Below are 25,054 nucleotides of genomic sequence, written 5' to 3'. Positions count from 1 at the left end.
AAAGAGTTCCCACTGCTTCCTCCTCATCCTGCCAGCTGCTCTTGCTGCCCTCACAGCTGTAGCGTGCCACTGCTCAGCTGTTCCAGTCCTTCTGTTTTTGAGACACAGATCAGTGAACAGACCCGGAGTTTTAGGAGAGAAAGAAAGAATGAAAAAAGGAGGGCCTGACCTAGGTCATAAAATAGGGACACAAATAAATGTGCCAGAACAGCAGAGGGTGTATCATTCCTAGGGCAGTAAACAGGACTTCTTAAGCTGTTATTGATGCCAAAGCATTTGTATCATGAAACCAGAGCTAGCATCCTGTCAGAAGGAGAGACCACTGCATCAACAAGTAGCCAAGGAGTAAAGGCAACACTTCAATAATGAGTAAAACACAGGAAGTGCACAATCAGCATTCCCAGAGAGTTCTGGCAAGTATTTAGGTCAGATTTTTATTTTGGCTGCTGTACTTTAGAGCTTGATGTTATGTGAATACCTATACACTGGTATGGTCCTACTGCAGACTCCAAGTAAAGGTAATCAACTGCTCAAAAGCCAGTTTTGTCAGAGATAAGTAGGTATTAAGAGAGTCATGCTGAATGGCTACGAGACCTCTGAATGTCTGGATCAGCCTGCTCAGAACATGCTTTTAGCACTCTCATAGTCCAAGGACACATGCTTTATACAAAAGGTGTTTATTGCCAAAGTTCCAGCTTAGCTGCAGTATGCAGATCACCTTACAAGATCCTGGAGTAATCTAGGGCAAACTCCGAACACCAACTGGAATTGATTACAAGAGTGCACTCAGGTTCAGCACAAACTCAGGAGAGAATGACATCAACCACCTGCTGCGCTTTTTTTAGCTTCAATTGTCTCCATCTTTTAACAGACTTGTTTCATTCAAATCCCACTAAATTTACATCCTAACAGTATTCCCTGCTACACTCGCAATATGGCATGGCAACTGTTTACAATCCATCCTTGTCAGATCATATGTAGAATCGACATCTCTTACTCAAAACCTGCTGGTTTACAACATCCTCCCTCCACCCCCAGAGTCCTAAAATCATCAGAACCTGGAGACCTTACAGTGCATAAAAGTGCTGCTAAAACCAAAAACTTGAGCTAAGACCCTCTGGGTTCTCAGGGAGAAACTTTTGCAAGGACTAACAGCTGATGACCTGGAAGAGCCATACTAGGCATACTTCTGAAAGTCCATGTTTGCATATCTGGCCATGTAGTCATTTCAGATTATTCTATCAAAGGAAAAAATTCTTAGCCCCAGGTAATTCTGCCTGTATTTCCCTAGCCCACAGTATATTGAAATTGACCCCTGCAATGTTCAGAAGTAGGAAATTTTCTCATCAGGTCCCATTTGGTTTTTAAATGTACAAATCCTGCTTTTCAGAAGACTGAAGTGGGACCTGAATGTAGGGTTATGGAAAGAGACGTGTACTGTACCTCCCTCATAAGAGAGTCTCTAGGAAACCTGGCCAGAATTTTCTGGTTTAAAAAAAATGGTTTCATGTGTATGAAATATATATTCAATATCTCTGATTCATTGCATATTTGAAATTACGTTATATGAGCTAAAGGGGAAAAAATAAAAAGAAGCAAGTCTGAAACCTATTTAGAATTTTAAAAGCTTTCATAATAACCTCAAGGCCATGCAGACCACATTAAAAAATTGAAAATCTTCCACAGATGACACAGGCTTAGAGGCAATTTTTGCTACAGAGCACATGAATAACCATCATTATGACACATCACCCTCCCACCTCTGATCACAGTTAATTAAAAGAAAGCATGTGTCATGAAGCTATCGCATCAGATGTTTAACCAACAAAACAGGACTACATTGAGCCCTGATGTAATTGCACTGACTTCAAAAATTTGTATTACGGACTATTTTATCCTATAACATTCAACGAATGGGTCTGTAATTCGGGAGGGGGAGGATGGAGGGTGAAGGGGCAGACCTAAAGAAATGGTTAACATCAACTGTCTAGACAGATTATATTTTTGTGGTGTGTGAAAAGGCACTGTTGTTACTGATAGATTTTTTTGTAAGCACCCATGGCACTTAAGAGAACAGGGATCGCTGGACAAACGACAAACTGACAGCCACACTCAGAGAAGTGTGAAGCATGGCTAACAGTCTGAACATAAAGACTACTGAAAACATCAAGAGGAGCATGCACAGGATGGTCTTATGATTTACAAATTGAGACTTGGTAGTTCTCTTCTCCCAGGTGGGCTCTAAGGAAACAATATTATTTAATCTTGGACAAGTCACTTCCTGTCACTGTCTCAGATTCCTACTTCAACATAAGAACAACAGGAATCCTTTTTTCCATCCTATGTCTGTTTGGCTTATTTAAATAATATAGTGCCTGGGGCTAAAAATAGTCTACCACAAGGCTAAATACATAGTGTGTATCAGTATGAGAGAGAAAAAAAAAATCCAATGATCAAAGTAAACAGTATCACTGCATTTTGATTAGGGCATAAAATATAAGAAACCTGGGATAAATGTATGCTTCATACTAGTTTCCATATTCGACCTGGGAATAACCTTTCTCTCCAGCTAAGTCCCTCTAAAAAGCAGGGAGTGTAGTAATTCTATCTTCCCGGTGTCCCTCTGAAATACAATGTGGACTGTGGTCCTCCCCCACTACAGTAGTAATGGGGCGAAAGCAAGGGAAGCTTGAGACAACCTTCAGCGTAACAACCAGATATGGTCTGCAATTTCACACTGTACATATGTGTAAGAAGTTGCTTCATTTTGCCATGGTGTTATTAGAACAGACTGAACCACGTGAGCAGCCTGCCATGGGATCCTAAAGGATCTGTCAACCCGCAAGGAGCATAAGCATCCCACATTCATCAAGTCCTCTAGTCACCAGAAATGGCTGTGAGTTTTTCAACTAAGTACTCAAGCACTGAGTTCTCACACCTTCCTTATCTTTTTTTTTTTTCCTTCACAAATCAGGGGATTTGCAAGATAAAAATCAATGAAAGTAATTCTTACTTTTATTAGAAAGACTCATTTTAGTTAGGATTAAAAGCATTCACAGAAGTTCAACACTTCAACTTTTTTATGCCTTCTCTGTTTATATACTAATGCTTTTAAAAATCTAAAGATAAAGTGGGAGGAATGGATTTTAAGTTATCAAAACAAACTGATCAACTGATGTGATAAGACTCTCCCTCTTTACAGATCTGCAGTTCATAAACATATTTCAAGGTTTTAACCTTTCATCCTAAGTCAGGACAGGAAGTCTTCGAAAAGATTTTAGCAGAAAAAGGGTATGACCCTTCCAGTTTTAATACACACTATTAAATGACAAATAATAAAAGACACTTCACAAGAAAGGGCAATTAAGTCCAGTTTGGAAGAAGCCATATATAGCCGATGCTTGGCAACCTAAGGAATATAAGCAATCCAGCTGAAGTGTAAAAAAATAATAATAAAAAAAAACAAACAAGACAACCAAAAAACCCCCAGCCCCAAACAAACACAACTACAAGGCAAAAGATAAAAGAACAGAAGGGCAGCTGACAGAAGATGGCATGATCTGATTTTCCCTAATGCCAAAAACACTATCAGACAAAAAAAACCAACAAACCACAAAAAACTATATTTCTGGGTCTTTACCCATCTCTTTGGCTTCTAGTCAGCTCCTTCTATAGTCAATACTTCTCAAAATGGATGAATTGTCTCAGTAAGTGCCTATTTCCTTCCCAATTAATGATTAGAAACTTAAAACCAGGCGCATGAATCTCAGAGTAAGAGACTGAAAGAAGGGTCAGGGTTTACACGTCCCCAGAACTGCAGAAAACTGCAGTGAGGTTCATGAAGGGATTTGATGCATCACTACCAATGACCCTACATACAACTTACAGCCATAGGAATGGCACGTGCATGTCTCATCTAGGCCCCTTACAGAATGCATGGTAATGTCAAGTCCCTCACAATGAGATTCACAAACAAGAACCCAATTAATCAGGGACTAGCCTGCTCTAGCCAATAGAAAAAGCTAAGGCCGTCTTCTAAAAGCAAATATCTTGCAACTCAGTGCCAGAACTTTCTAAACTGAAGCTTGAATTCAGTTATTAGACAGTGTCTATTGGTACCACACCAACGCAGAAAATTAAGCTGTATACACAAATACACACCTCATCATGCCATTGCTGTGATGTAAAGGGAATGCAATTAGACAGACTGGAATTTATCCAGAGCAGAGCTACCACTTTTTTGAAAAAAGTGGCATTAACAATTACACAGTCAATCACAGTCAATGTTTGAGGTTTATACTTTATAGGGTACAATCTAATGTGTTCCCTTCCTGAAAAAAAAAAAAAAAAAAAAGCCCAGTGAAGGATTTATGCTGCAGGCAGTCTTAAAACATATGCTACATCATTAAGTATATGTGCTACTAACTAGTTGGGATATTTCAAGTTTCCTTAATACATTGATCTACTGAATATCTGGTATGTAACATGAATACATGAGGGGCTCCTGGAATGTTTACTGACTTCTACAGAGCACACCTTAACACTACCAACCTTAAAGGACCTTTTTTTAAGGAGTGTGAAAATTCTCCTATTACAACATGAATTATTTTCTGTCAACAAAAATAACCAAGCAAAGTTAGAGATCTAAGAGAATTATAACAACTTTTAGATATTTAGAAAAAAAACACACCCACCTTTTCATCTAGATTTCCGTTACGGTCAAACTGGTAGAGTGGTGCGAGATGAGTAACAATCCACCAGCTAAAACTCAATGGGTCTTTACACTGAATTGCTTCAAAACCAGTCATCCTTTCAGAACTACTTGGCCTTTCAAAGATATTCTTCATAGTTTTGTTCACCAAGCTCCAGAAACACTGTAGAAAATGCAAAAGTAAATTTGAACTGTGTTGAATAACAAAGCACGTATTAACAATTTTCTCTACAATACTGTCCTATTGATTAATTTGCTTTTACAAAGAACAAGAAAGATGACAGTCATTTAAAGAAAATAAAAAACAGTGTTCAGTATTATCAGAGAAAGCCTGGAGCTGCTTTAGAATGTCACCTCTCAAATGCCAGTAGAAAGCAATGTGAAAAGACAAGCTTTGGTCACAAGGAAGAACACGGTGTGATATTTCACAGGCAAAATTACAAACTGATGGAATGACGATGTGCAGATGGGATGGTGCACCAACACTCACATGAGACAGATAAGAGTTTTTTAATGAAGACCTTTCAAACAGATTTTTGAAAAACTTTTAGTGCCAGACTAGCCTAACCAAGAGGAAGATAGTAGTAGATGATAGAGAATGAGTCTGAAAGAGAGCAAACTGAGGTTCAAAGTCCCTAGTTTGTTCCAAGTCTGTTCCAGCACAAACTGATGAATTATCTTTGGCTCATATTCCTGTCTATACCACAGTATTACTTCTTCTTACAGTCTGTGCCTACCTTCCCTAATTACACAGAAACTCTCTGGGACTTCTTTGCACCTGTATTTCACCCACCTCAGCTGGGCCCTGATCCTAACTTATTCTTTAGAGTCCTAGTGCAAACACTAAACACTAACAAAGTTTCACTTGTGTTGTCCACCTTCACATCTGTTATCATTAACAAGAAAATAGCTATCAGTACAAACATTTTGCTACAGAGTACTTCATTCTATACTAAGTGAACAGTACTTATTGCGCAGGTGGCAGCTTTGGTTTTTATACAGATTATTTCAGAAGACTTTCAAAGGATTTTGATGCTTCTTAATATTCTTTCAGAGAAACAACTCAATTCTAACCAGCAGTCAAGAAAGAAAAATCAAAACACTAGAAAACATTACCAAAGGAAAAGAACAAAATAGAAAACATCATTATGCACTGTATAAAATCATACGGCCACCTAACCAATACTCGAATACTGCACGCAATCCTGGTACTCTGCCATTCGAAATAGGATGTAGTAGTATAGAAAAGGTTCAAAGAAGGGTGACAAAGATGACCACAGGTCAAGAATGACACCTGTAAAAAGAACGACAGAATACAGTAAGACTCTTCAGTCTAGAAAAGGCAGAAGGTAGGAGATATCAGAAAAAAATCTGAAGAAACATATGAAGTCATATTGGTATAAGGAAGGAAAACAGGTAGTAATAGGCTCTTCCAATCAAAGTATAAGGGGGCATCAAAAGAAGTCAGCAACTACAAGATTCAAAAACAGAAACCAGGTTGTTCTTGTACAAGTAGTTAAGGTATTGACCTGGTTTGAGGTAAAACAGAACCAATTTTGTTCAGTAACTTCGCTTCTTAGCTGGGCCTCTTCTAACTACTGAAATTAACTGCATATTATGCAGACAGTGTTCACTCTCTCAGAGTGATAAGACCAATGTTTATAGCTGATGCCCAGGCATGGTGTGCAGAGAGGCTCCTGCTTATACTTATTGCTATAACAGCCAAGGCCAACCAACTTTGGTATTTGCCCCGTTGGAGGGTCAGAAGTGGAAAAGCATAGTGGGGTCTCACCTGCGGGGAGGAGTGGACAGGACAGGTGACCCAAAACTGACCAACAGGGTATTCCATCCCATCTGCCTCATGCTCAGTATAAAAGCTGAGGGATCAAAGGGTCACGGGCTCTTCCTTCAATGGCCGACGTCTGAAGAAGACTCTGTTCGTCTGCCTGTGATCCCAATCCAGAATCCAGATCCGGAATCCAGTTCCCGTCCATCACTGAGTCCAGTCTGGGACTGCCCCAGTGCCAGCCGGTGACATGATTGTCATCTCCATGTCACCTCGGGAGCTTGATATGGTTTTGCATATATTTTTCATTATTTCTTTTTATTTTATTATTAATATTTCATTAAAGTAGTTTAGTTCTTTCTAAACTCATAAGTCTCTTTTTCCTTCTCTGCCTCTCTCTTTGAAGAGGGGTAGAGGGGAGCATCTGTCAGTCCTATCTGGGGCCCCTCAGGTCCCCAGTAGTGGATTTGGCCTAAACCACAACAGGTATGGGTATCAAAGACAGAAACATGGGCTAGATGGATCATTGGTCTGACTGTACCTGTGTTTCTAATACCTGGAGATGAATCATTGCATGACATAACACATAAATTGCAAATAATAATAAAAAGTTTAAAAAAATGGGTGAAGACAGTTTCTTTTCTTTTGTTCTACCACACAACTTTTGCAGTCTGTTCCTTTGCTTTGCTTTCCTTAGCACAGGGAGCACTCCTTATCCTAGGTCATAACCAAAGAGTACACTGCAAACCTAGAGTCAGGACTTCATGCAAATTCAAGACAGCAGCCTAAAGCATCACAGTTAGCATGCAGTCCTCCTAAAGCAAATATGAAGTTCAATTCTATCATAATATATGTGAACTAGTGTGTTCACGGCAATCTGGGAACACTTGGCGACTGTATTGCATATGACACATGCATGTATATGTAACAGTATTCCTCCATTACCTCTGTGTGAGACCCTTTATTTCTGTGGTCCAGCAGCTGAATAAGTAGAATCCATAATTCTTTAATGCAGATACAGGAATAATGGTGACTAGTAAGAGCCTCAGAAGGTCTCACCTGAAAGAGAGTATGCAGTACAATTATTCAGTGAAGTGTTATTTTTGAAACTACATTTTATGTACCAATATTTCCTCTGGTGTTGGTTGTTCGGTTTTGTGGTTTTTTTTTTTTTCAGTTAAATAATATAGCTACAATTACACATTGGGAAGTGTGTTATTCCATTAACATCCAAAATGTGTATCTCATACAACAAAGACTGTTTCCTAATTCTACATAAGTTATAGGTTGTACTATTTCTTAGTTTCTTCTGAGCCACTTTAAAACATTATTTAATCAAATGAAAATGGGATTCTGAGGCCTCAATGAAAAGGAATTGCAATAAATACTGATTCATTGTCTGACAGTAGGGAAAAGAGAAAATGATTGATTAGATTGTCTTGATGTTCTTGGGAAGATAAGAAAAAGATTTCAAATGATTTAATAGCTATTATTGTTGTTATTTTTAACTGAAAAATCCTTAATGACTAGGCATAATGCTAGTAGAATATGTTTTTGTTGGCATGAGGATGTTAATGTTCCCACAGCATTTCACAAAATCTGCTTTTCGGTAAATTTACTGCAAGGCATTCTTTTAATATGCAGAAAACAGCATATTTCAAGTCATGTACGTTATTTGATTACTATTCCATATTTAACAAAATTCATTCAGACTGATGCATTTCAAATGCAAAGTAGTCTTCCTGTGATTCATCTTTCAGTTTTACTTTCCCTGAATTGTGAAATAAAATAAGCAAAACAGCAAAAGGAAGTGCTAAATACATAAAAATTCTATGTACACTTTAATGTTTTTAAGACCTACCAGCGCTGTATTTGAAATAATCATAGCATAGACAAAACTGTACTTACTCTGTCTTAGGACCTATGAATCCACTGAACAGTATTCAAAGGTGGTAAAAACGGTGAGAAAAAGCTATGTTTAAATAGCGTAATTCAGCACATTTTACCTTCAGCAAGGACCCGATGGCAGAAATGCAGAAAGGAAAGAGGCAAGACAAAGCAGCTCATACTCAGTTTATCCCTAAACAATGAATAGTCCAAGTTTTAATGATCAACTTACTCTTCTCTAAGGCATATAGAGGGAAATGGGCACCTAGAGAGACTAATTCATCTAACTCACTGCAGAACTGTTTTTATCCTTCCCTGACAAAAAAAAAAAAAAAGAACCTAAGGTGAATAGTTTAGTCAGTTAACTCCTAGACATCTAAATCTGATGAGATGAATGCTGAATTTTTATATCCTCATGCACAACTATTCTCAAATCGCATTGGTACTTAGAATCATTTCTGAATTTGGAAACCTAACGGTATAAAATAAAAATTAAATCAAAATACACAATGCCAGCAACGACAGTAGCTGTGTGAAAGAGACGTTACTGAACAGTGAATGACTAAAAACCACACTCACATTTAGAAGAACAAGTACACCACCAATAGTTTCAAAGCTATATAATATTCTATAAGGACAGAGACTTTTCATTTATCATCTACCGTTAGAGCAATACATTTGCAACTGTTTTCATACAGCTTCAAATCAGGTTTAAATACTGAACATTTAATTATAAATATGAATTTATAAGTGTGACACATAATTTATTTTGTCTCTCTATAAAGAACCCTGCTTACCCTATGAAATTGCCAAGGTGGACCCTGACAATCAATTTAAGAACATCATGAGGTCAAGATTAAAATATTTAAAATAATTCTATTATTTACATTCCACATGTTTAGAGTTTTTCATGTGGCTATGCCACCTCACGCTTCTAGTTGACGATCTGTTATGGGAATCTCTCAACAACCTGAATTAATCTTATGTAAATATTATATTGAGGATAAACATCAGTGTGACCACTAAAGTCCATTGAAAAAATTAATTATTTAACTACTAAAGTCCCAAAACTGAAGTGTCTCAAAAATACTCTGGTTATGACTCACCAAAGAGCAAAACAGATCCCTCAAAAAGAGGCAGTCTACTTATTACAGATGCAGTATAATACTGGAGGACTTTATGGAAGTATTAGGAACACAAACTATCTCACAAGTGAGAGTTTCAAGCCTTTTACATGGAGTACCAGTCGTTGCAGCAACTAGGTTTCTTCATCTACTACTTGCATCTACTATTGTGCTCTTCTACAAGATAGCAAGATCTCTTCTGCAGAAGATATGCAGTATCTATCCAGGAAAGAGCTTGGCTAGTAGTATGAAAGCAAGACACCATACAGATATTTGTTAGGCTAAGGATAACTAAGACATTGTTTTCTTCAGAGATGGTCTGGATTTCCTTTTGTAACATCCTGACTTCAGTGTCTCGGTAAGAAGAGTTATAACCTCAAACTGCGGTACTGTTGGGGCAATTGAGTTCTGGTGCCAGAGACGTGCTGCTGAAAAATAGAAAGAAGATATCCAAGGATATATATTTCCTTGCCAAATGTACCGCAGAGCACAATGGGCTCAGTATGTGATCCAAGTCAAGCGGCTTGATACCAGAGCTGCCCAAGAAACAGATCTGAAAATATGAGTGTGGAGTACATCCCTCCTTCCAAGGATACCCAGAAATGTTAAAAGCTGTGCGTCTGAATATTCTCAGCCAAAAGCTTAATGATATGTTTTAGTGATGAGCTGACAATGTAATCTATTATAGGTACATAAAAATATAGGACAATGTAATCTATTATAGGTATCCATTGTGTTTTCAACAATTTTGAGGGACATTATTTCCATTACTGGATCATGGCAATGAATGCATACTAGAGGAGGCACCAGCTGAAGATCCTCCTCAAGTCCAAGCTCCACTTAAGAAATTAATCTCAAATAGAACTAGTTCAAACTGTGCTGCCCAAGCCTAGGAAGAGCTGAAGAGAAAGCAGTGGCAAAGCAATCGTCTCTCTTTGTAATGTGGCTCTACGGAAGTAGGATGAATCTGTCATTTTAACATCTGACATTTCAAACCCTACCATCAAGCACAATGGTCACCAGATACTATTTGAATCTTCCTTTTAAAAAAATTACTGTCATTTATTTGCCTTTTGATGGGGGAGGAGGTTGCAGTATTATCTGATAATTTAATAGATCAAAACTGATTTTAAAAGGTAACAGAGTTCTCTACAGAAAGGTAGCTTAAAAGAAGAGTTATCAAATGCTACCACAGCCATTTCCTCCCCCCTGCCCCAAACAGTAATATGAAAGAAGGGGGACTCAATTTTTCTTGTCTTTGTATGAGGAAAACATAGATTATACAATGGTCACTGCTACTTATTCTCAGAGTTCAGTCCTGCACTCATGGATCATACATACCCATCTAAAGAAGGTTTCACAATGAAACAGTCAAAGATTACGCAGCTCTTTTACCAGCTGCTATATGGAGCTATTAAGACTCTCTAGCTTTGGAGTGCTCAAAACATGTGAGAAAAACACTGCAGCTATAGAAGGAAAGAAAAAGAAAAAAAGAAAGAGGACAAGTTCTCCCTTGACAAATGTAAAAGCGCTGTAATAGAAAGATGCGGTTGCGGCAATAGGAGCAGTGCAACAATAAACTGTAATACGACATTCTGTAAGTGTCCAGTTAGCTTACTGCCAGGATTACAGTTATTCTCTTTTTGTTCCTGTTGAGAGAGTTTGAAAAGATTTCTTTTTTGCATCTATATCTCTAAACCTTTTAGACTGTGCCATGTTTGGCATTAAACCTGGAACACTGAACTTACAAAATGTGGCACTCACTTCTGCTCTGTACACAGCGCATTTCAATATTACTCTCATTCAACTGCCAGATGGTCATGAATAAATATAACACAATTTGAGCTCCTAACAAATAACACTCTTTAAAACATGGAGATATAAAGCTATACATAACATTTAAAACTTAGCAGTAAGAAGTCATCTATGCATTGGTGCAATATCTAATTCCTACGGTTCCCAATACAAGCATCTAACTGCCCATGTCCTACATAAAGAAAAAAAGTTACCTTTATATACTTGTTGATGGACAAGCTTATTAAATCTGATATGAGACTTCCACAGTGTGTTTCAAATAAACTGATACTGGTTAAATTCTCTCCGGTTAGATTTATGAAATGGTTAGCATATACAACTTGTCCTAAAACACAAAAGAAAATTAGACCTATTTAGTCCTGGGCTTGGCTGTAGGAATACAAGACAGACAAGATTTTTTTTTTTTTTCTATAAATATTTTAGAATTGGTTTGTTGAGCTTTATGTGATTTTAATTTAGAAACGCATTTGGGAAAGTTCATCCATTCTAAGTTCAAGCTAGTCCCTTCATTATTACACTGAAGTCTGGTATTATTCTGGTTGACAGTAAAATAGTTTGGCACTTTACAGCCTTTTATTGGCACAGTTTTTCCAGTGGAATAAAGATTTATTTATCTGAAAGTTCCTCTTTGTCACATGTCAGTGCGCATGTTCTGAAATCATGACATGTTTTGCAGATACGTAACTTGATGACAAACAATTCTGGAGAGGTCTAACACTTCCCTTTGGATGTGTTGATGTAAAAAGCTGGCATGATCATATTCCAGCTTGAGCATTTGTAGACATTAACACAGATAAAATGGTAAAGTTAAGAGGCTGTAAGATCTTATCCTACGAGCTTTCCAACAGTACAACTCCCTTGACATCAGTAGAACAGAAGATATGTATAATGAGCCTGGATTTTGTTCTTGGAAATGCAGGGTGAAGCCCTGAACCCACTATCCAGCCATTGGTCTCAGCAGTGTGAAGTTTCCATTCAGCATACTTTACAGAACAAGATGAGGATCTAAGAAATTCTGCAAGGCACATAAGAATACAAGTCAAGATAATACATGCAGAGATACTACTGTCTTGACTAGTAAGTGGTGGTGTTAAAAAGCACGAGCTTTCTCTTACAAAAATGGACTACTGTATTATTACTCAGAACTTTATCTAGAAATTAAATATAGAATTCTGGACAGTAAATTGACTCCAAAAAGTTTTCTCATCCTTTCTCCAAAAGGCCCCCAAAAAGGAAAATAGGTTATCCCATAATGGATCATAAAACCCCCTTAGAATTATAGAACAAACAGCCAAGCCACACATTATCCAGTAACAGACACATGCAGAAACAGTGAAGATGCATTAATCCAAGCAAGGCTGTGTTGTGACAGCACTCGGAGCAGGCGAAAGCTAATCCAAGAGTTCAGATTCAGTATTCATTACCTGGGCTAAACATACAATGCATTCTTTCTAGACCTCAATGTTACTCTAACTGTTGCAACTCCTCTATGGAACTTATATTGATAATTTATACAACTGGGGGGTGGTGGTGCAGAAGGTGTGGTTGTAGTGACACAATGGTTATAGAAGAAAATACATTTTTGTGATTTATTCTGCTAGCATGGACATGAAAAATAGACAAAGCAAATAAAGTTCTCTTCTGTATTTTAACAATTCTTCAGCAAACTGAACTACTTTGAAGTTGCGTTCTTCAATTGCATTCTATGACCTTTTTTATCTAGCTTCTATGAACAGCTTACTCTTATCAATCTACTTCTTGCCCTTTTAAAGCCTTTAAAAAAAAAAAAAAAAAAGTATTGCCTTGCCCTTTTCTTGCTGTACTTTTACAAGCTCCTCTGACTGAGGCTTCTTCCTTTGCCCAGTATTTTCTTAGTGTCCCATATGGTTAACAATGCAAATCCTCTGTTCTGAGATTCTTTGTTCTGCTCCATCCTTGGACACTTTTCCTACATTGTTTTCATAATACTGCTGTTCGCTATTATGCATTCTGGATCTCTGCAAATGCATTTTTATTTGCGATGTTAAAAAGTGTATTGTCATTAAATATTTAGTACATTGTAAGCATCAGTTGAGAATAAGCTTCGTAATCCTGGTCAAGTTTTGAGAGAGCAAATTCCTAATACTATTTCACCGTATTTGAGTTTACCCAATTAAATATAGCTACGCTCAAAAACTAGCAGAAGTAGTAAATTATTCTGGACAAATTAAGATGAGAAATCTAAGTAAGTCATGTGTATAAAAATAAGATCAAGAAAAAAACTTGCATACTTACTCATCATTTTTTCACCTAGTACATGAAGAACTTCCAATACTAGCCAATTAATATCCAAGTGGAGGTGTAGTAAATGCCATGATGGGGGAAAGACCTGTGATTAGAAATACACACATTTATTTATTTATAACATTTCTCTAGCAAATTCTGAATACTGTACTAAGACACGTGAAGATGGGCATACATTTTATCTGCAATGAACATTATGCATAACTATGATCAAATACACTGTAATATACAAACATGCCATTCAGTTAAAGAAAAAAAAAAAAAGAAAAACAAAAAATCTTCATGACAATTAATTCTGTCTGTAGAGGATGTTAGTGAAATCTTTAATCTGATTTAAACTACAATTTAAACGCAATGTCTTGATTCAAGCTTGACAGATTATAACACCCTTAGTTATCCTTTCCTTGCCAGAATAGTATTAGATAGGACACAAAGTAAAGCGTGCTCTTAAAGTAATCCCAAAATTTCAATATTGTCTTCCTTAAAGTTTACTTGAAATTACTTTTTCTTTCATCAGCTCAACAGTGGCCCTGCTGACAAGCTAAACAAAAAATCAGAATGCTGCTTCTCGGGGGATCATCCCTTTCCAGATACTAGTTTTTACAGCCTAAAACTGAAATTCCTTTTTTCTTTCTAAAATATTTGAAAGCATTAGTTATTATATTTATGCACAAATCAATGGTGTATACTTCGCTAGTGTTTAATGTTGCAGTGCCTACTTCCATGTCTGCACTTTTCTTCTTTATATGCATGATCATCTCCTATTATGAGTCAGATTTCAGAATGTATTTTTTTAAAAGTGTCCCTCCTACTGGGAAGCTGAGAAATTTTAACCATTAGTAAGGACAAACAGAGAGGAATTTTTAAACATGCTATGCTAATTCAAGACTACTTATCTACCTGTAACTGGTATTATCACTTGTATAGTGCAGGAAGAATTCTAAAAGCTATAAAACATACAAGTAAATAAAAAAATAAAACCAACAGAAAATCCAGAGCTCATTAGTTGTATTTTTCAATTATGGGATGGCACTTAGTTAATAAAGGGATAAAAACCCAAAATATAAAGTGTAAATTCAATTTCAGCCTGAAGAAAGATTAATTCTTATTCAGCCAAAAGTTATCAAGTTGAGTATGTACTCTTACACACACACAAAAAAAATAAAATTATAAAAGACATCAACCTTTGCCTGATGTTGAATAGTAAATGCTGCCAGGACACTACTAGGGAGTTCACAAAGGTGACCAATGTGCATGGTCAAAGCATGAAGCTCTTCCACCAATGCTGATGGTAACTGCGCTTCTAGTTCTTCATACGGATGAAGCATTCCATCATTTTCCACTTTAGGAGGTTCCAGATACCTGAACATACATACACACAATAAGAAAACAGGTAAGAAGCGGCTACACAAAGCTTAGCACGTAAGCTAGTAAATTGTGTGCATCTCTCACCTGAAGATGAAAACCTTCACATAATGCAAAAACTCAATACATTGATGCCTGATGCTCTCTGCTTCAGAGTGCAAGTTTGCAGCTTGACCTGAGGTAAAAGAGATGAATAGCTTAAAGCAGATGTGCCCACACCATGACTCATGTAACATATACATTCTCCATAGTAATTAAACCAGACCACTGGAAAGCCACTCTCTTTTTGGAGGACAACTTGGGAGGTGGCTGGTGGCAAACACCCACATCTTAATGTTATCTTGCCAGAGGGATCCATTCGTTACGTTACCATCTCAGGCGCATATCCAAATACAGATGGAAAAGAAGGTATCCAGTCCCTCAACAAATGCAGCAGAGGCAAGCAGTCAGTGCGAGAAGAAATCATTCAGCCCTACTCCCTGTCTGCTTCCAAGACATCTTCAAAGACGACATGTGAAAATTTCTCAGCATCTTTTTATCTTGGGGGACTTAAGCAGGTGGACTTATTTGGAAACATGCTTTGTAACTTCTCTTCCTAGGAAGCATCACATTGTTGCACAGTGTCTTAAGATGTGTAATGTTAAGAGCCCTCCATTCACAGTCCTGTAGCCTGCCTTTCACTTGCAGCTCTGTATCCTTTCAGCCGCTTATTGTGGTTATGTGTCTCTTTTCCTTTGCTCTCTGAGCTGCTGGTGTTACCCTCCCTACCTTGCACCTGCCAGCATAAACACCATCATTACAGCAGAGATTCATTGGAAGCTATTGCCAGTGGTGTGAGAATCATTTCTTATTTATTCCTACACTTTGCCTTGTAGCTTTCAGCTTATATTACAGAACAATGAAGCGGCGCATAACAAAGCAGATAAAGTCATTTAAATACCCAATAAATACTGCCCAATAATACATATACACAAATGCTTAGCAACCAGTCAGCCTGCAACACTTGTATCTGATTAAGCATGTGCTGATCATTAAGAGCATCATAAATGGGAACAGTAAATGAGGAGTTTGAGCAGGCCTCAATGAAAGTGTATCACGATAGAGGAGACGTGTGGCAAAAACTCTTTGTCACCTACTGCACTGGACTGCATGTCCAGGGAAAGGCAGACACCTTTGCTCCTCTCCTCAGCTGGCCACTGGGGTGTCTTCCCTTTCCTTTCCTTGCTCTCTCTGTCCCCTTTGTTTCCTCATCCCCTCCAGGTAACCTTGAAGTTCATGTATGCCACTTGTTATGGACTCCATAAATAAAGTTTTGTGCATATAAGCCTATTTCAGTATCTTTTAAGCAACAACACTCACTGAGTGAAGCAAATCAACTGGTACAAGTACCATAATATTCCAGTGTACAGCCTACCCCCAGCACTTAAGAAGCCATAGGATCTGCCATGGTAATGAACCATAGGTTTAGAGGCTCAAATCACTCTATTCTAAGGGAATTATTTATAGATATTACTGCTGCTTTGTAGCAATTACAAATATGTTGTTATAAGTTCTCAGAAGTTCTGTTCAAGCAAAGTTTTATATTATAGTATTTCACTACAAGATCTTTTGCGTACTGTCATAAATCATTGATCTGTGAAATAAGTGGAACAAAACAGGAACAGTAGTGTTATGCACAGACCAGGAATTTACAAAAAAAAAAAGGCAAAACAGTAAGAAAAGAGTGTAAGAGTATAAGAAAAGATTTTACACAGTTCTCAGTACAAAGTCTCCAAAGCTCATTAAGATTGGTAGGAAATTAAATGAAATGGATGATATCGGTATCTGTATAAACATATACACACAACAAAGATTTACTGAGCTAAAACTCTAAGCTGAGGTTTTAAACAGCGGCAATAACACGTTTATCTAAGACATCAATAATACCTAACATCACGCTGCCTGATTATTTTAAATATTTTAATCCTCATGACACTACTACTAGCCTGCTTGTGTCAAGGGGGAACTAAGTCACAGATGTATCAGTGACTTGCTCTAAGTCACAAAGAAAGGCTGGTGCAAAGCATAAAATTCAAGTTTATTTTTCTAGTTTACTTGACAAGACGAAGAACAGGATACAGAGGAGACAACCAAGCAGATGCTTAAATTTAAGGGAAAAAAGAATTACAGAACAGTTTATTGGTGTCCAGCTACCATATAAAAGTTCATATGTAATTTAAAATAAGGCTATTTCCACTTATGTATTAAACGTCCGCAAAATTAGACTTTTAAGATACAATCAACAAAAGCATATGAACAAAGCTTGAAGATAAATTCATACCAACAATTTAAATGTCAGAGTACGACAATATCAAACCAAAATAATAATCATGTGTAAAAATATTCACTTGTACTTTTACAACACTGACAATTTATCTGCAATGAGAAGATACTACAGTCAGTTTATTTCTGAGTAATTACTGAAATTCCCAACTTGCTAAGTAATTCAGCCTTCAAACTTACAATAAGCCCAAGGCTGCAATAATCCTTCAGAAACATAGTGCTTCTCATGCTTTAGTATTTAATTGAAACAAAGCATTTTGTAGTGATCTCATTTTATTGATCCTGCAGCAAAGATAAATTAAGTTTGTAAATAACTCTTAAGTGAATATAACTAGCTTCTTTAGATGTGAGCCAAGAGAACATTGAAAAAAGTCCCAACCACTACCCTTGTAACTAAAATAGTTATTGGGAGTTTTGATGCAACTTTCCATTTTCAATTAAACAAGTTAACAGTTTTGCCCAATTCTACCTTAGGAGTGACTTCTTAGCTCAAGTCAAATTAATGTGGAATTCCCCACTAAGGTCAGAATTGCCCTGTGTACCTAATACACAGGCAGATCTGGTTCCAAACTGACAACATTTCCACTATCTATTTTCACACTACGTTACATCAGTTGGTTGCCTATATTTGTACCTTTACTGCAGGTTTATGCGCATTATACACTGTTCTGTAGCACATTCCATGAACTCTTGGTCAAGAGTTAAAGCACAAGTGTGATCTGTGATAATATACCTCCATAATGAAAAGGTAGAGAGCTATCTCAATGTCAAATTAAATGTGTTAAACTTACCAAAATCAGATGAACTCATTTGAACTAGGTTTTCCAGTCTGTATATCTGTTGCCTAATTAAAGGAATACAAAGGTTTATGGTATTTATATAGGTAAAAGTTGTTTAACTACATTTTAGTAAGGTCTAAACAGAACAGAGAGAGGGGAGAAGTGTTCCTTGCTTTGTATTTCTGAAAAAGCTTACAGAAATGTAACTTAGGAAAAAGTAGTAGCAGAAGGCAACAGACGCACCCAAGCGTGAAGGGATGACAATGGATAGAATTTTTGCTTGTTTTTAAAACATTAAACACACTAACGACAAATACAAAATTAGCTATCAGGGGAAGCAAAACCGCAATCACTAACACAAAAATTCCAAAAGCCATTCCCTCTAACTGATCTTTCCATAAGTGTAACTCAACTTCATATCTGACCACAGAATAAACCTGAAAGTTAGTCCTTGTGGCATACACTTAGTATATAGGGAATTAATTCACAAGTGCCACAAGTGAATTATTATGAATTAATGAAGTTAGCCCTCATGGCATACACTTAGCATACAGGGAATTAATTCACAACCGCCACAAGTGATTTAATTCCCACTTCCTGCTTAGGGTGGTCTGCTGTTTAACTTAAGCACAAAAGATTAACAGCAACAAATATAGTATAGTAAAAGGAGAAAGTGTCCTAGAAAAGTTAGAACTCAGTCCATTTTTAGAGGGGAGAAGCAGCATTATTAAAGAAGCTGCTAACTGCCACTGCAAATGAAAATTAAAAGAAGCTGTAACATAGGTAAGTACTCAGCTATATTCTGCAACAACTGTTATTTTCAAGTGGTCTCAAGCATAGTCTCCACAGAGATAACGTGGTACTAAACTGAATACATGAAAAGCGCAACTGTGTAAGACAGACTTTTGAAAGAAAATGCTGCATAAATTGAGGAAGGAGCTCTCTGCCTCATTTCTTATACAGTCAAAACAGCAACTACTGAAAGATTCAAAACAGGATACTTGGATGCAACCCAGATCAAATGTTCTTATGAAAAAAAAATTAAAAAATTGAAAACTAGGAGGTGCCTACAAGGATCCAAAACCCAGGTTGTAACCTGCATATTAAAGGGCAGGCACACATTAAAATTATCTCCCTTAGCTCTTCCTTCCTTAGATAAAATCCTGTCAGCTACCCAATATTACCTTCAGCCATTTAGGTGGGTTGTGGTTTTTTTTTTTTGTTTGGTTTGTTTTGAAATCAAAGCTGAATTTCTGCATTAACTTTTCAAGTATTTCAACCACGTAGAAAGGAAGGAAGTCTAAAGCAGGAGGACTTTATGAAAGAGGGCTGTTGAGGCTGAAGGTTAGAGAGAGAGTGTGTCAGAAAGGAGCCACATAGGAAAAGAAAGACCCTCCACTGAATTGACAAAAGACAGAATACAGTGGGCTGATAAAACAAAAGCACAAACTGGGCATGAGAAGCATAACAATGATATAAGTTAAATAAGTCATTTTAATTTCAATTTGCATTTGTACCTCAAAGATTGATCCTTGTGGTTGTTAATCATTAAATCGTTTGATTTGCAAATAAATATTCTGACAGTTAAGCTGATACTTCTGTTTATTAATGAAATATATATTGTCTTACTATACCCACCTAAATGGTTACATAGCTCTTACTTTGACTCACACATCTTCAATTGCATTTAAAAAAAAAAATCACAGGTAAGAATTCTTTTTAATGTGCAATTAATGTTTTTAACTTGCAGTTCTGCTGTATAATATTATTAAAGACAATATTTAGAAATATTAAATAGCAATCTAATATTTACAGACACATTAAAAAATATTAGGTTTCTGTAAGCATGCATTTAAACATAGATGATACCTGTACTTTATAAATTGAACTACTTGTCCTCAAGAACCATTATAACTTGTACTTAACACATATGATTTCTACAATGGAAGAAGTTCTCCTACTTTGAGTTGTCAAGTGGTCTATAAATGAAAGCGTTCCATTTTATGACTGAACAAATGAACTGAAAGAGAGAATATCTTTGCAGAAGAACTCGTCACACCAAAAGACAGCTTAGCAACAAAACTCTCATAGCCAAGAGTTAGCTGAAATCTATTATTCCTACAAGTTTGGTAGGTTTTAAAACATGCATAGCTTGAATAACTGAAAACCCACAATATAATAGATTATACCTTATGTTCATCTCTATTACAATTACAGAGCCCTTTATATTACAGAAAAAAAAACTTGTTTAATTCAACAGATCAACTATATCACTGTCTCATTGCCCAGTGATTTCATGTTAATAAACAGTTAATAAACAGATCAGACTAAATACAGAAAGGGATACAGTGTTTCTTTTAACTAAGTTATCCTGATCTCCTTCTATATCATATATATCTTTTTTTTTTTTTTTTTTTTTTAAAAATCTCAGTGAAGTCAAAGCTTGCATCAAACAAGCAAAGATAAATAATACTGGGTTTATTATAAGTCTGGTCATCTATGCCATCGTGTTTCGATAAGCCAGACCCTGTTAATGATGTTTCACTTCATGCTGTTGGTGATACCCTAAAGGGATGGAAGAATCCACTACAATCAAAGGAATATACCACATATATTTGTGGAATCACACAAAAGCTCCTCTCCCATCCACTCTCTGTATGGGCTGTACGTCCTGAGGATTATCAGTAGCAAAGAGGATTATCGGTGATCTGTGTATTTGCATTGACCAGATTAAACATCTACATTGAATTAGTCAAACACTGAGTAACTGTATCTGAAGAGATTGCTGAAGCTATTCTAATCCAAACAATTGAAGGAAGTGCTGCATTCAGCATTTACAGTGTTTGATTTTTAACCTCCACTTTTCTTTATGCACAAAAAAAGGACTTAAAATCTTCAAAAGACAACTTTAATTATATCGGTAGCACAATCTCATTCAAGGAAATCTTATATAGTTTATTCACATATTCTGAAGCTAGAGCCTTCTAAATTAATCACAACACCGTTGTAATTACTATACTTACCAATTTTTATCTGTTGATAGCTAAAATATGCACCACGCTGCTTAGAAACTTATTAGTAAGTCCCATAATATTAAAAATCTGTGACACAAAATTTACTTCTTCCCATAATTCCATCTGTGTCTTATCCATCACTTACTGGAGTGTTAGATAGACAGCACAATCTTTTTGGATGCACTGCATAGCCCACAGTCTATTTTATGATTTAACTACCAAAAACTTGAAAAGTTTGTTACATACTTAAGGTGGGTATAATTTAAGAAGTGGATTAATTATAGAATGCACTAACATCATCATACCTAAGTAATCCAAAGAGAAGTCCACAGGATTCAACTAATGCTGTTTCAGTAACCCACTGAAAGCCAAACATTTCCACCACATCATCTTCATAGTCATTGGGAGAAGGATCTAGTCTCAGCAAAACCCTGTAAAATAGAACAAACAATAGTCATGCATTCCCCAATAATAAACCTATAGAATACAGTGTCTACAGCTGGCTTATGTATCACCGATATTTTATCAATATGTCAGCAATATGTATACTACATGTATACAACATGTATAACAGGCTATCAAAAGACAGCCTGTTATACCTTTTACAGCAATATAATATACAGTACATAAAATATGACAACTCCTAGCTTCAAGAGCAGAAAAAGAGGATATAGTCATAGGGCACAGTATATTTTAGAAACAAACGAAAATTAACAAGCTACCACCTTGAAGCATCTTCATCCTTCAAAGAGGCTGAGAAAAAGCATACAGGCTGTCCCTAACAGAAGGGGCAGCTATGTTAGATAACATGCTCCACTCTAACTGTATGTTTGGAATCTGTCGCAATATACACTACATACCTACTAACTAATGCTAGAACATACACTTGTTCATTTATATACATATAATAATATTTATATAGAACACATTGATAAAAGCATATTAATAAAAACAGTTTTAGTTAGGTGAACTGATGAGGGTCACAAAATGCGACTTCATTATGATAACTTAAACTAACGCTAGGCCGCGACTACTCCTTGCTCTGGCTGAAGAAAGAAAAAAAAAAAAAAAAAAATCAGAATTACCATTTTACTCAAAGGGGAAAAAAAAAAATCAGACATCTGTATAGATTGTTTAAACATTACTAATTGTGCAAATATAAAAATATTTCACTAATGTGCTTTCAAAAAAAAAAAAAAAACACAGCAAGCTGTATAATAAGACATCAAAACAAATTATTTCAGAATTTTCCTACTGACTTCCATAAAATATTTCAGCGTAGATGAAGCTGAATTCAGTAAGATGCAAGAAATATTCCTATTTTCAAAAATTAAAAAAATGTACTGTTTTCATTATATTACACACCAAATTCATATTCTTCTTGAACTATGCACTATTACCAATTCAGTTCTTGGAGGCAAAAAGAGCATCTGCTGAATAACTGGCTCAGCCTCCCGCAACACCTGCAGTTCACTTGGTAACTACCTAAACTTTGGTCTGGTTTGAAGCCTTTAGCAATTAAATCCAGTTACTCCTGTTCTATATAATGAAGACAGAGGAGTCCCTCACATGTAGGCTTTTCCAAGAATTTACAATCCAAGTAGACAAAGATGAATAAATGACAGAAGAACAGTATTATCACGACTGTAGTGATCTGGGAAACCTGTCTACATACAAGCTCCTGAGTCAGTTTTCACATGAAATTGATTCTGTCATGAAATGCTTCTTTGTCAGTGTGGAATCTACTACTGATATGTTCATGCAGACAAAGGCTCTCTCAATCCTCTACTCGACAACAATTTGAATTAATGTGCTCTGATTCAACAACAACAACAACAAAAAAATAAGATTATGATCAATAAGGTAGGGAATGGGAGAGGTGCAGTGGAACACTCTAAGGCTTCATAGAAAAGGCTGTGGAAATGAAGGTTAAAAAAAACCCAAAGTGACAATGCAAAATATGAGGCTTCGCAGGAGAAATCCACAGTAACTAAGTTTTCAATTCAAAGGTATAAATAAAGTACTGGGACAGAAAGATGGACAGACAGAAAGACAGATTATGCTTTTATAGGAAAAAAAAGACAACCCATGAAGGATCGGTAAATGGCACAGAAGACTAAGCTGGATCACAGGCAGTAAGGAAGATATTAACTAAACCACAGTAGCATTCTAGAATCTCACGGAAAATACTTGTTTGTTATGCATGTGACTTCTGAACCTTAAATCCAGAATGCATGCAGAGGTAGAGCTTTGAGAAAGACAGCCTTAAAGCTACAGAGGACAGTCCCAGCAATCCAGGGAAGCTGGGCAGTGGAGGTTTGTTTCTATCACGTGGAAAAGAGAGAAAGAGCCAGCATCAAATAGAGCATATGACTGGAAAAAGCAGTGCTGCAGTCTACTCCGAAATTTAAGGGGTCTTGGATACTTAACAGGCCTGTATGACGTCCTTTACAATATCTTGAAGTCCACAAAGCTACGAACTGGACCAAGAAAACTGTCTGAAGCAGTGTATCAACACAATTGCCCTTCCTGCTTAGGTATACCACCAAGTTGATTTCAGGATCGTAACTGCTGAAGAACAAACTGATTTGGAAACCCTTTCAAGCGTTTGCAAGTGGAAAAGAAACAGTGGAAAGAACATTTTTGAAGTGTATTATATTTGTAACTTAAAAAGAAACCATACCTCTTAAGAGACCCACTGGCTAAGTAAGATTCTGCAGAGAAGCTTCTTCCTCCATTTTGGTTCTCAAAAGCACAGGAAAAACAAGGTGGCTTTGAGTTCTCATTCTCCACCTCCATTGCCATCTCCAAGCTTTCAGTGAGAAACGGGGGTGTGGACGAAGCCACGAAGTCATCGTCCATTGTTCACACCTGATCCAGAAAATAAAACGATAAATTAAGACACACTCATAGTGTTTCTTCAAATAATTTTCTCATTGTTACATGCATTACAGGGTCCCAATTGTCCATGACTTTAAGGCAATATTACAGCTCAAGTTCCTTCTATGAAGCAGTAAATACATCCCACGTGACAATTACAGAACCCTGAAATGCTAAAGTTTTAAAGTTCAGAAAATGATTCTGACATAGCTCAAGTTGGAAGTTTCTATTAAAAAAGTCTGACTTCCCAGGAATCTGAAAAAAGAGAAGCAAAAGAAGGAAGATCATGTTCGAAAGGAAGTTCGCTGTATACTTAACACTAGTGAATTAAGATTTTATACAACGTACTGAAAGACAAGAACTAGGCAACAGGTGCCACACTTCTATAATAATATACAAACAACATAATTAAAGTTATTAACTCTAAATTAAGTTTCAACTCTGGCAGTTTTTTATACTGTTCTTGCAGAAACCAGTTTACACCGTGGCTAGAGGTGTAAGAAGAAGTAAGAGAAGTTTCTGTCCTACTTTTCCCCATTCATTCACATTCCTGCGGTGCAGTCGGCTATGCAGCAGTAGCAGCGCAAACCTTCGGTGAAAGGATGATTCTAGTGCTTCAGTTTACAGCAGGGCCCTATGTAGAGGCGTGTTAGCACAGCTGGCAAAGCAGAAATAAGCAGCTAAAGGCCACGCCCTAGTTTAGTCGAGTTTCTAAGGAAAGTCTGGTCGATTTAGGGTTACAAAATCGCCCCACACGATAGAAAACACTGGGAAAAGCAAAAGTACAAGAAGTGCAGCTCTTCACGGTCGCAACCCCCGTCAGCTTAAGCACCGCCGCCGTGCCCTGCCAGCCGTGCTGGGGAACGGCTCCCCATGCGGCTGCCATCCCCGGGCGGGAGCTGCACACCGGCGGCAGAGCCGCCGCCGCCGCCGCCACCAGCACCCCGGCCGCCTTCCCGCGCGCCGGGGAGAGGCCATGAACACGACCCCCACCCCTAACGACTGCGGCCCAGCGCCGCTCTCCTCTCCCCAGAGGCGCTTCCCCGGCAGGCCGGGTCGGGTCGGGTCGGGTCGGGTCGGGTCGGGTC

At 37.2% G+C, this 25,054-nt stretch overlaps 1 protein-coding gene across 1 annotated transcript in view; it reads right to left on the bottom strand.

Moving 5' to 3' along the window:
• MMS22L (MMS22 like, DNA repair protein) overlaps positions 1–23,948 on the bottom strand; it is a gene marked incomplete at both ends in the record, with an annotated part of 92,945 nt that extends 68,997 nt beyond the window's left edge. The window contains 9 exons of the mRNA XM_082481171.1: positions 4,695–4,874; positions 7,443–7,556; positions 11,518–11,648; positions 13,598–13,691; positions 14,791–14,968; positions 15,059–15,146; positions 18,085–18,137; positions 21,392–21,517; positions 23,770–23,948. Of these exons, the coding sequence (XP_082337297.1) occupies positions 4,695–4,874; positions 7,443–7,556; positions 11,518–11,648; positions 13,598–13,691; positions 14,791–14,968; positions 15,059–15,146; positions 18,085–18,137; positions 21,392–21,517; positions 23,770–23,948 (1,143 nt within the window). The remainder of the gene's footprint in view (positions 1–4,694; positions 4,875–7,442; positions 7,557–11,517; positions 11,649–13,597; positions 13,692–14,790; positions 14,969–15,058; positions 15,147–18,084; positions 18,138–21,391; positions 21,518–23,769) is intronic.
• Positions 23,949–25,054: the final 1,106 nt, after the last annotated feature.

This window comes from Vanellus vanellus (genome assembly GCF_965231255.1).
Source record: "Vanellus vanellus genome assembly, chromosome: 3".
In the NCBI taxonomy this organism is placed as follows: domain Eukaryota; kingdom Metazoa; phylum Chordata; class Aves; order Charadriiformes; family Charadriidae; genus Vanellus; species Vanellus vanellus.
The sequence above is the reverse complement of the archived record's forward strand: the minus strand, read 5'-3'. Positions and strand labels throughout refer to the sequence as shown.